This window comes from Piliocolobus tephrosceles, chromosome 20, assembly GCF_002776525.5.
Source record: "Piliocolobus tephrosceles isolate RC106 chromosome 20, ASM277652v3, whole genome shotgun sequence".
Taxonomy (NCBI): Eukaryota; Metazoa; Chordata; class Mammalia; order Primates; family Cercopithecidae; genus Piliocolobus; species Piliocolobus tephrosceles.
In genome coordinates, this window is record NC_045453.1 from 30,255,444 (window position 1) to 30,266,759 (window position 11,316).

Here is an 11,316-nt window from a genome sequence, read left to right on the forward strand (position 1 = left end):
GCACACCTGAAGTTTGAAAAGGATGGTCTCTAATTCAGAACAGAAACGGCTCTGCTTAAATCTTCAAGCAAGCTGCTTTGTATCTAATCAAGCTCAAAAATTTCAGCCAATATTCAGATTGGATCTGCATTCTACGTTAAAGCAAATACATTTTGATTTTGTGGCCCTGAGTACTAGAGAAAATGCAGAACTTTTAAACAAATCTGGGACTTATTTCTTGACCACAAGGAGTTTATTTGTAATTTGTACACCTTTACATATTATTTTCACTAATTAGTAATCAAAGAAACACAGAAATCCAATTTTCTATTTTAACTTCATAAAAGAGAATGCATATTATTTCCTGCATAAATTTTATACGAATAATAAAAAGCCTGTTTGTAACAGATTCTACTGTTAGTTACACTTGGCATAACTTGTACAGCAGCCTCTACTAAGATGCCATAAAGCTTCAAGTCCAAGAATGGTTTTACCTCCACACTGGCATACTTGCACATGGAACATTTAAAGGGCTTCTCATGAGTATGTTTATAGCGCCTGTGTCGGACGAGTTCTCCACTGGTGACAAACGCCATGTTGCAGTCGTTACACTTATAGGGCCTGGTTCCTGTAGGATCACATAGTTCATACTTTTAAAACAAGACTTAACCACAAAAGTTCCAAAGAATTCATAGCTTTTTAATTACACTCAGTCTCAAAAATGCTTTAAAAATTAAGAAGAGGCTCTCTAAACTACAAATACCGCAGATGCATGTGAGAAAAATCTTTGTTAACAGTATTTTTAATGGAAATTCAAGAAAAAAAAAGACAAAACTACAGTATAAAATGTTACATGATTCTACTATAGAAATCTGTGGATTCACATTCTTAACATAAGCCTTAACACACATTATTCCACAGAAAGAGCCCTCCCGGCAGTTTTACCTGTGTGGGTGTTAACATGGTTCCGCAGCAGAGTGACTGTACGGAAGGTTTTCAGGCACAGGTGACACAGGTGAGGCTTCTCATTGGTGTGAGTTTTCATATGACGATTAAAACTCGACATTCTAGAAGAGGTGAACATGCAGACATCACAGTGGAAGGTTCGTTTTGCTCCTATAGGCAGGAAATAGTTTATGTATGTTAGAAGTTCAAATTCCATTTAAACACTTGAAAGTAAATCAGCACATTGTCTTTTCAACTAATATGGGAACTGAACAATAGAACATGCTATTTATATTCATAAGCTGATGGAAGCAATTCAGGACGCCACGTTCCTGGATAATGCATTTTCGCTGTTTCAAGATGCCCCAATGTCTGTTTCTGGGCACAGAGTGGACTAGGTACTCTGCTCATCCTTCTTGCTGAGAAAAAAAATGCTAGGGAGGACATGCCTGAACATTTCAGAATGTCTTGTAGACCTAAGGAGACACGAGAAAAGGCACACCACCTACCTAAAGTGAGGTGCCCAAGAAGAGATTCACCTATAAAAATGTGGCCCTGCATTCTCTGTAGGGTGAACTGAAGATAACCCATCCCATCCCTGCATCCTTCTCTCCAGCCAGGGCACTGCGACAAAAACCATCTAGAATGGTGCCATCCAAAACCATAACCATGAGTCATGTGTGACTCTTAAATTTGGACTTTAAAATTAAACGTAATTAAACATTTAGTCAGTTAAGTGACAGAGTGAGACCCTGTCTCAAAAAAAAAAAAAAAAAAAAAAGAAGCATGAGAATGATGCTTCATCATATTGAGAATACCAATAGATACAATTTATTTTAAAAAAATGAGAAACTTCTGGAATTGAAAAATACAATAAGTGAAATGAAAAATTCAACAGAGGGACTCAACAGCAGAGCTGAGCAAAAAGAAGGAAGACTCAGTGAACCTGAAGACAGGTCAACTGAGATTATTCAGTTTGAGGGAAAGAAAGAAAAAAATGAACAAAGAAAAATGAAACAAGCCTAAGAGATCTGTGTGACATGATCAAGCACACCAACATATGCACAATGGGAGACCCAAGGTGACACAGGAGAAGAGAATATTTGAAGAAATGATTGCCAAAAACTCCCCAAATTTGACAAAAAATCTACACATCCAAAAGCTTAATAAATTTCAAGTAGGATAAAGTCAAAGAGATTCACATCAAGACACATCATAATCAGACTGCTGAAAGACAAAAAAATGAATCTTGAAAGCAGCAAGAAAGACAGACACGCCTTGTTACATACATGGGATTGTCAATAAGATTAATGGCTGATTTATCATCAGAAACCATGGAGGCCAGAAAGCAGTGGAATGACATTCAATGTGCCGTAAGAAAAAAAAAAATCAAACAAGAATTCTATGTCTGACAAAACCACCCTTCAAAAATGAAGGAGAAATTACGACATTCCCAGAAAAACAGAAACTGAGCAAGTCTGTCATTGGCAGATGACATCTATCCTCCAAAAAATGCTAGAGAGACTGCAACAGGCTGAAATGAAAGGACACCAAACAATAACTCAAATCCATATGAAAAAATAAAGACAGTGATAAAAGTAACAACATATGCAAATATAAAAGACAATATTCATGCATTTTTTTACTTGTAATCCTCTTTTTTCCTATCTGACTCAAAGACAGAATAAAGCAATAATTATAAATCTATGTTGATGGCATATAATTTATAAAGATACACTCTCTGGCAATAACAACAGAAAGTGGAGTGGGGAATGGAATTATATAAGTGAAGTTTTTTTATATACTATTGAAATTAAATTGCCATTAATCTAAACCAGATTATTATGAATTGAGATGTTAAATGTAACACCAAGGACAACTAAAGAAAATAACTCAAAAATATATAGTAAAATAAATAAGAATTAAAATGATACACTTGGCAGCGGCTATTCAACACAAAAGAAAGCAGTAATGAAAGAACTGAGGAATAAAACGTGACATTTAAAAAACAAATACAGAAATAAGGAAGTAAGTCCTTTTTTATCAGTAAGTCCTTTTTTATCAGTAAAGAGATTAAACTCTCCAATGCAAAGGTAAGGACTGGCAGAAAGGACACTAAAGATGCAATTATTTGTCTTCTACAAAAGACTCATTTTAGATTCAAAGACAAATAGGCTGAAAGTAAAAAGATGGAGAAAGATATTCCATACAAACAGTAACCAAAAGAGTGCTAGAGTGGCTATACAAATATCAGACTATATTAAGACAAAATTGTTGTAAAAGACAAAAGGATGTTATATAATAATGAACGGGCCAATCTATCACAAAGATACAACAATTATAAACATATATGTGGCCAGGCACATATGTGACTCAAACCTATAATCCCAGCACTTGGGAGGCTAAGGCAGGCAGATCATTTGAGGTCAAGAGTTCAAGAACAGCCTGTACAACATGGTAAAACCTCATCTCTACTAAAAATACAAAAATTAGCTGGGTGTAGTTGTGCATATCTATAATCCCAGCTACTCAGGAGGCTGAGGCAGAATTGCTAGAACCCAGGAGACAGAGGTTGCAGTGAGCCAGGACTGTGCCACTGCACTCCAGCCTGGCGACAAAGTGAGACTCCATCTCAAAACAACCCAACAAACCTCCCCCCGCCAAAAATATATGCACCTAATAACAGTCCCAAAATACTTGAAGCAAACGGAACAAAATTGAAGGTAGGAACAGGCAATTCAATAATAGTTGCAGACCTCAATACCTCACTTTAAACAATGGACAGAACTAGACAAGGTCAGTGAGGAAACAGAGGCTTAAGTCACACTATAAACCAAATAGACAAAACAGACATCTACAGAACATCCCACCCAGCAACACTGGAATAGACATTGTTCTGAGGTGCATAGGGAAGATTCTCTAGGATAGACCACATGTGAAGTTACAAACATATTGAGACACACATATCTTAATACATTTAAAAAGACAAATTGAGCCAGGCATGGTGGCTCACGCCTGTAATCCAGCACTTTGGGAGGCTGAGATGGGAGGACCGCTTGAGGCCAAAAGTTCAAGACTAGCCCAGGCAACATAATGGGACTCCATCTGTACAATTTTTTTTTAATTAGCTGGGTGTGGTAATGTGTGCTTTTTTTTTTTTTTTTTTTTTTTGAGACAGAGTCTTGCTCTGTAGCCCAGGCTGGAGTGCAGTGGCGCCATCTCGGCTCACTGCAAGCTCCACCTCCTGGGTTCACGCCATTCTCCTGCCTCAGCCTCCTGAGTAGCTGGGACTACAGGCACCTGCCACCACACCCGGCTAATTTTTCGTATTTTTAGTAGAGACGGGGTTTCACTGTGGTCTCGATCTCCTGACCTCGTGATCCGCCCACCTCGTCCTCCCAAAGTGCTGGGATTACAAGCGTGAGCCACCGCGCCCGGCTTATGTGTGCCTCTTGTCCTAGCTACTTGCGACGCTGAAGTAGGGCTTCAAGGTTACAGTGACCTATGCTTGTAACACTGCACTCCAGCCTGGGTAACAGAGTAAGAACCTGTCTCTAAAACAAACAAACAAAAAAATCAAAATATGTTCTATGTTTTCTGACCATAATAAAATGAAATTAGAAATGAATACCAAGGGAAATTTGGAAGATTCACATAAACATGGAAGTTAAAAAACACACTCCCAAATGACAAATGGGTCAAAGTAGAAATCACAAGAAAATTATTAAGTTCTTTGAGATGAACAAAAGTGAAAACATGAGATACCAAAAGTTATAGAATGCACCCAAAGCAGTGCTCAGAGGAAAATTTTTAACTATAAACACTTACATTAAAAAAAAAGAAATATTTCAAATAACCTAACTTTACACTTTGAGGAACTAGAAAAAGAAGATAAATCTAAACCCAAAGCTAGCAGAAGAAGAAAATATTAAGATTAGAGAGAAAAAAATTAGAGAAAACCAACAAAACCACCGAAAGTTGGTTCTTTGAAAAGATCAACACCGACAAACCTTTATCTAGACTTGTGACTGAGGGGGTAAAAAAGAGAATACTCAAATTACTAAAATCAGGAAGAAAAGTGGGAACATTCTTACCAATCTTACAGAAATAAAAATGTTTATAATAGAATACTATGAACAATTATATGCCAACAAATTAGATAATACAGATGAAATAGAAAATTCCTAGAAACACACAAACTACTAAAACTGATTTAAGAAGAAACAGAAAATTGGAATAGACCTGTATCAGTAAAGACAGTGAGTCATTAATCAACAAACTTCCAAGAAAGAAAACCGCAGGACCAAATCGCTTCACCGATTAAGTCTACCAAATGCTTAAATATTAATGCCAATCCTCTAAATCTTCAAAAAAGGGAGGAAACACTTCTTCCCAATGAATTACACGAGGCCAGTATTACTTACATACTAAAGCCAGACAAAGACATCAAAAGAGGACTACAGACCAATATTCCTAATGAATACAGATGCAAAAATCTTCAGCAGAACACTAGCAAACCAAATCCAGCAGCATACTAAAAGGATTGTATACCATAACCAAGTTGAGATTTTCTGCAGGAAAAAAAGGGTGGTTCAACATATTGAATCAATCAGTGTAATATACCATATTAACAGAATGAAAAAAAAAAAAACAACACATGATCATCTCAATAAATGCAGAAAAATCATTTCATATAACCCAACACCATTTTCTTGATAAAATACTCAACAAACTTCAATAGAAGGTTTACAGGTTGAGTTGTGACCTCTGCAAAAATATGTGAAGTCCTCATGCCAGATACCTGTGAATGTGATCTTATGTACAAAAAGGGTCTTTGCAGATGTAATCAAGTTAAGCTGAGGTCATACTGGATGAAGGTGGGTCATAAGCCAATGTGACTGGCGTACTTATAAGAAGAGGAAAAGAGATACACACAGAGACACACAGGAATAATTCCATGTGATAACAGAGACAGAGATTGGAGTAATGCATCTGCAAGCCAATGAATGGCATGACTGCTGGCAACCAGAAGCTAAGAGAAAGGCATGAAATATATTCTCCCCGACAGCCTTCCAAGAGAGCATGGCTTTGCCAACACCTCGATTTCACACTCGTAGCTTCCAGAACTGTGAGAGGTATGTTTCTGTGGTTTGAAGCCACTCAGTTGGTGGTGCTTTGTCATGGCATCCCTGGGAAGCCGATACAGTGCCAGTTAAACATGAGCCAGATTTGAATAGCCATTTTTTCCAAAGAAGATACATAAGTGGCCAATGATCACATGAAGAGATACTCAACACCCTTAGTCATTAGAGAAATGGAAACCAAAACTACGAGATACCTCTTCACACCTGCTAGGATGGCTATAATTAAACGATAACAACAAATGGAAAGTAAGTTGGTGAGGATGTGGAGAACCTGGAAGCTACACACACTGCTGGTGCAAATTCAAACTGGTGCAGCTGCTATGGAAAACAGTGTGGCAGCTCCTCAAAAAGTTAAACATAGAGTAACCACATCATCCAGCAATTCCACTCCTAAGTATATACTCAAAAGGATTGGAAACAGGTGCTCAAACAAAAAATTTGTACACCGATGGTCATAACAGCACCATTCACACTTGCTGAAAGGTGGACACAATTGCGGTATCAATGAGTGAATGGATAAATAAAATGTGCTGTACCCACACGGGGATTATTACTTAGCCATTAAAAACGAATGAAGCGCTGACACATGCTACAATACCAACAAACTCTCCAAACATTATGCTAAGCTCAAGAGTCTAGACACGAAAGGCACATGGCATACATACATGATTCAGCTTCCGGAAAATGTGCAGAACAGGAAAAGCAATGGAAACAAAAAGCAGATTAGTGATAGCCAGGAATGGAGTAGGAAGTGACTGCCTAACGGGTACAGGCCTCTTATTGGAGTGATACAAATATTCTGGAATTTAGACAGTGGTGATGGTTCTACAAATTTGTAAATACATCAAAAACCTAAAAATGAGCTAAAAATTGTAAAACTTGGGGTGCAAAACTTTTGATTTAAACACATGAGAAACTACCATATATCAAAAGGCTGCAAATTCAACCACCTATGGAAGGCAGAGGCCTGAGTAAAAAGTCCTAACTACATGTAAGAATGGGGTGGTGGTGGCAGTGTGTTTGGGCGGCATTCTCCTTTTCTAAACTGAGTCACCTTCCAATCCCAGGCACCTGTTGCCAGGAGGAAGGAAACTGTGCCAAATGTTGCCAGATATAATTTAAAAGAGCTAGAAATTGCAATTTTGGTGGTGAAATATGTTGATTTAAATATATTAGTGAGAAACTAATATTAAAAAAAAATAAGGCTGGGCGCAGTGGCTCATGCCTGTAATCCCAGCACTTTGGGAGGCCAAGGTGGGCGGATCACAAGGTCAGGAGATCGAGACCATCCTGGCTAACATGGTGAAACCCCGTCTCTACTAAAACTTCAAAAAAAATTAGCTGGGCATGGTGGCGGCCGCCTGTAGTCCCAGCTACTCGGGAGGCTGAGGCAGGAGAATGCCGTGAACCCGGGAGGCGGAGTTTGCAGTGAGCCGAGATCGCGCCACTGCACTCCAGCCTGGGTGACAGAGCAAGACTCCGTCTCAAAAAAAAAAAAAAAAAAAAAAAGCCAAACAAATCACATTTTCGTAGGACAAACTCATCCATCCTGTGGGCTGCTGGAATGCAATCTCAGTTTAATAAGGCTTTAATGTTGCTTCAGGGTCTTCCTAATCTGGACCCATCCACCTCTCTGAGCACCCACCTCCCACCCACCTAGATCTATAAACACAGTAGAGCTCTCCACCCTCACATACGAAGTAGATACTTCCAGACCTACACGTCCAGACCACTTCCTAGTGCCTGGAATCCTGATCCTAATCTTAATGGCTTCTTTGTCCTGGACTCACCTAAATATCACCTCCCTTAGAAGGCACCCTCTACTGCTTCCTGAAGGAGGAATCACTCCTTCTCTTGGCCCTGAAGCACACGAGGCCTCACACCTGTCCAGTAATGACTTGTCCCCCATATCCCTCTGCGGCTGCAAATTAGACAGCAGAGACCAAGGGTTGGCCTTCTTTGCTTACGTGCACAAGGTTTTGTGGGAACATTTTTACTGTGCTTTCAAAATGTTTGTGTGCAAAGTGCAAAACCCTTCTGGATTTGATTCACAATTCAGAATATTAGTTTAAAATTTCTCCCATTTCCTGACAATTTGAAAGTAACTAAAAGTCGACCACTTAAAACTTCAATTACCATCACCTTCTCATAAAGAAAAACAGCGGCCCAGTTTTATGGAGTGTACTCTATGAGATGAACTGGCCTACCCTTTGTCTTTCTTCGATTTTTTGTAGATTCGGCCTTTTCAACATCTGCTTGACTAGCTGTAGGTTGATCTTCTTGTTCTTCCCCACTTAAATTTGAAATTGTGAGAACAATTTCGTCACTTCTTTCATCTCCTGACATTGTTTCCACAAAAAAGAGCTGTTCCTTTGTTCTTTCAGCCAATCTTTCAGTCAATAATTGGTTCTTCTCCTGCCCTTCCTGGAGTTAATAAACAACAATAAATATTCAAACAAATATGATACTATTAATTTCAATATAATTAGATTTTTGCCTGGATGAACTACAGAATACAAAAAGAAAAGCAAAAGTTGAAGATTATGCATCACAATGTTAATTATTTAGCATCGGGGTTGCGGCAGTGAAACTTAACACTTTTTTTTTTTTTTTTAAACATAATGCACCTTACAGTATTCCAATTAGCACAACTTTTAAAACTCTTTTTTAAAAAAGAACCTAAGAACACTCAAGATTTTCCTGGGAAATATTTTTACTGTCTTTAATTTGCAACTGCAAAATACCTTGTCCAGACATAATATTGCATAAAAACCGACTTCAATTTGTTCTTTTTCATGTAAGGCGTTGTTTATTAAAACCAGCTTTACCTTAATCAGTCCAGCACTTTCAGCCAGGCTCACCGCTAACTTACTGTCTTCACTGGCCACCATCACGTTCTCCTCTAGAGCGTGGAACTGCATCACCTCCATCTCTTGCAGGGAGTACAGCTCTTGCTGGATACTAATGGCCACATACTGCTGCAGACTCTGCCGGGGCCCTTCCTCAAGCCACAGCAACCCAGGGCCAGCCTGTTGCACCACCACCTGCACCCCTTCTTGCTGCTGTATGCTCAGCAAGCTCATATCCTGCAACTCCATAGCTTCAGAAGTGAAATGCACCGTCTGCAGGGTCAAGATGTGCCTCTCACTCTCCTCCGAGGTGGCTGGCACCAGCTCCACTTCTTCCTCCAGGACGCTGTCCTGGAGGGCCCCAGAGGTACACGCGGCCTCCAACTCACTAGGGCTCTGATGGTCTTTCTCTCTGCACACTTCATCTTTTTCCTCCTCCTTCAGGCCTTTTTCTGGCATCAACTCGAGTTCTTTGATTTTGGTGAATTGCTCAGAAAGGACAGAGATCTCAGTAGCTGCCATGATGACTTGGCCTGTTTGAGAAATAAGCGGTTTTCATAGGGGAAGAAGTGGGGGGGGAGGATATGAGGAGGGATGGGGGGTGCTGGAGCCCAGCAAGCTTTGGATTGAAACAAGGTCTGGCCTCAAAAGGCTTTGGAACTAGTAGGGTCAGAACAATGCTGATCTGGCCTGGGTCTAGGAGGGGGTCGAGGCTAAGCAGGATTTAGGCTAAAGCAGGATTTTGTACAAAACTCTAAAACGAACAGGTTTGGGGCCAGCACACATCCTGTGCCTGGCAAGGTTCCACCTGAGCAGGCTCTGGGCCAGTGCATAGCATATCCTGGGCCTAGCAAGGTTTGGGCCCAGCAGGCTCTCGGCCAAGCAGCTTTCCTGGGCCTAGCAACTTTCAGGTCCAAGCAGGCCTTGGGCCAGTGCACATCCTGGGCCTAGCGAGGTTCGGGCCCCGGGCAGGCATTCCCCTCGTGCACGGTTCTAGACACAGCACCCTCAGAGCCAGGCAGGCTTTGGGCCTAGTGGCCTCGAGCCCAGCCAGATTTGACCAAGCAGGCCTCGACCAGGCCAAGCACACCCCTTCGGAGGCCTGGCAGTGCCCCAGCTTTACCCTGCCCAACACGCCCCGCCCTGACCCTCCGGGCAGCCCCTCAGCGTCTGCCGCCCGCCCTTGGGCCTTTCCGTCCAGCCCCTCCCTCCGCCACACCCAGAACAGCCCATGCTCTTGGAGGAGAACAGGTGGGCTTGACCCTACCCAGGACTGGCCCCTCACCGCAGAAGGCGTGGCCGCAGTGGCCAGCCCACTCCGTCTGTGGCTCGTGGGCTCTGCCTCATGCACCGTGTGCTGCAGCCCACAGCCCGCCGCCGCAGGGCTGGCGCGAGAGTGGAGGGTGGCAGTGCGCAGGCGCAGAGCAGAAAAGAGGGCGAGAAGGGGGTGGAGCCAGGCGGGGTTGGGGGAGGGGTGGTTTACTTTGGGGGGAGGGGGAGCAAGGGGGGAGGGGAGCAGGGAGGGGGAGCACCCCGCAAGGGGCACTGATGGACCTCGGGGGGTGGATGAGGAGGGGATGAGGGTCCCACATAGGGAACTGGGAGACATTGGTGGGCGGTGGATAAGGAGGGGAGGAGAGCCTGCGGCGCTGGAAGACCTGGGAGGGGGGCGCCTAAGGAGGAGCGTCCTGCAGGGGGCACGGAAATACCTCGGGGTTGAGGTGGATGCGGAAGGGAGGAGGGCCCCGCAGGGGGTGCTGGGAGACCTGGGGGGGACCTAAGGAGGGCACGAGGGCCCCGCAGGGGGTGCTGGGAGACCGGGTAGGGAGCTAAGGAGGGCACGAGGGCCTGCAGGGGGCCTGGGAGACCTGAGGAAGAATGGATAAGGAGGGGAGGAGGGCCAGCAGGAGGCACTGAGATCCGGCGTGGGGTGGGGGGGAGGGGTAGAATGAGGAGGGGAGGAGAGCCCTGCAGGGGGGCTGGGAGACCTGGTTGGGGGGTAATGGATAAGGAGGGGAGGAGGGCCAGTAGGAGGCACTGAGATACTGGGGGGAGGGGGGGAATGAGGAGGGGAGGAGAGGCCTGCAGGGGGGCTGGGAGATCTGAGGGGGTGGTAATGGATAAGGAGGAGGGCCCGCGGGGGTTCTTGGGAGACCTGGGGGATGAACAGGAGGGGACCAAGGGAGGAGGGTTTGCAGGGGGGCTGGGAGACCTGGGGGAGGGGAATAGATAAGGAGGGGAGGAAGGCCTGCAGGAGGCACTGAGATACTGGGGAGGGCAGGAGAGCCCTGCAGGGGGCGCTGGGAGACCTGAGGAGGGGGTAATGGATAAGGAGAAGACGAGGGTCTGCAGGGGGCCCTGGGAGCCCTGCGGGGGGGGGGGGGGGGGGGGGGGGGGGG

At 43.5% G+C, this 11,316-nt stretch overlaps 1 protein-coding gene across 8 annotated transcripts in view; it reads right to left on the reverse strand.

Moving 5' to 3' along the window:
* The window catches only part of CTCFL (CCCTC-binding factor like), a 32,167-nt gene extending 21,852 nt beyond the window's left edge, over nucleotides 1-10,315 (reverse strand). For 6 of the 8 annotated variants that reach the window (XM_023231946.1, XM_023231952.1, XM_023231951.1 and 3 more), the window contains exons 1-4: nucleotides 8,888-9,439; nucleotides 8,276-8,492; nucleotides 925-1,095; nucleotides 474-607 (exon numbers count right to left, since the gene is read on the reverse strand). In XM_023231946.1, coding sequence (XP_023087714.1) covers nucleotides 474-607; nucleotides 925-1,095; nucleotides 8,276-8,492; nucleotides 8,888-9,439 — 1,074 coding nt within the window. Of the gene's footprint in view, nucleotides 1-473; nucleotides 608-924; nucleotides 1,096-8,275; nucleotides 8,493-8,887; nucleotides 9,440-10,202 lie in introns of those variants that run through there. The other 2 variants (XM_023231955.2, XM_023231956.3) reach the window with 2 other exon arrangements.
* Between the last annotated feature and the right edge of the window lie 1,001 nt (nucleotides 10,316-11,316).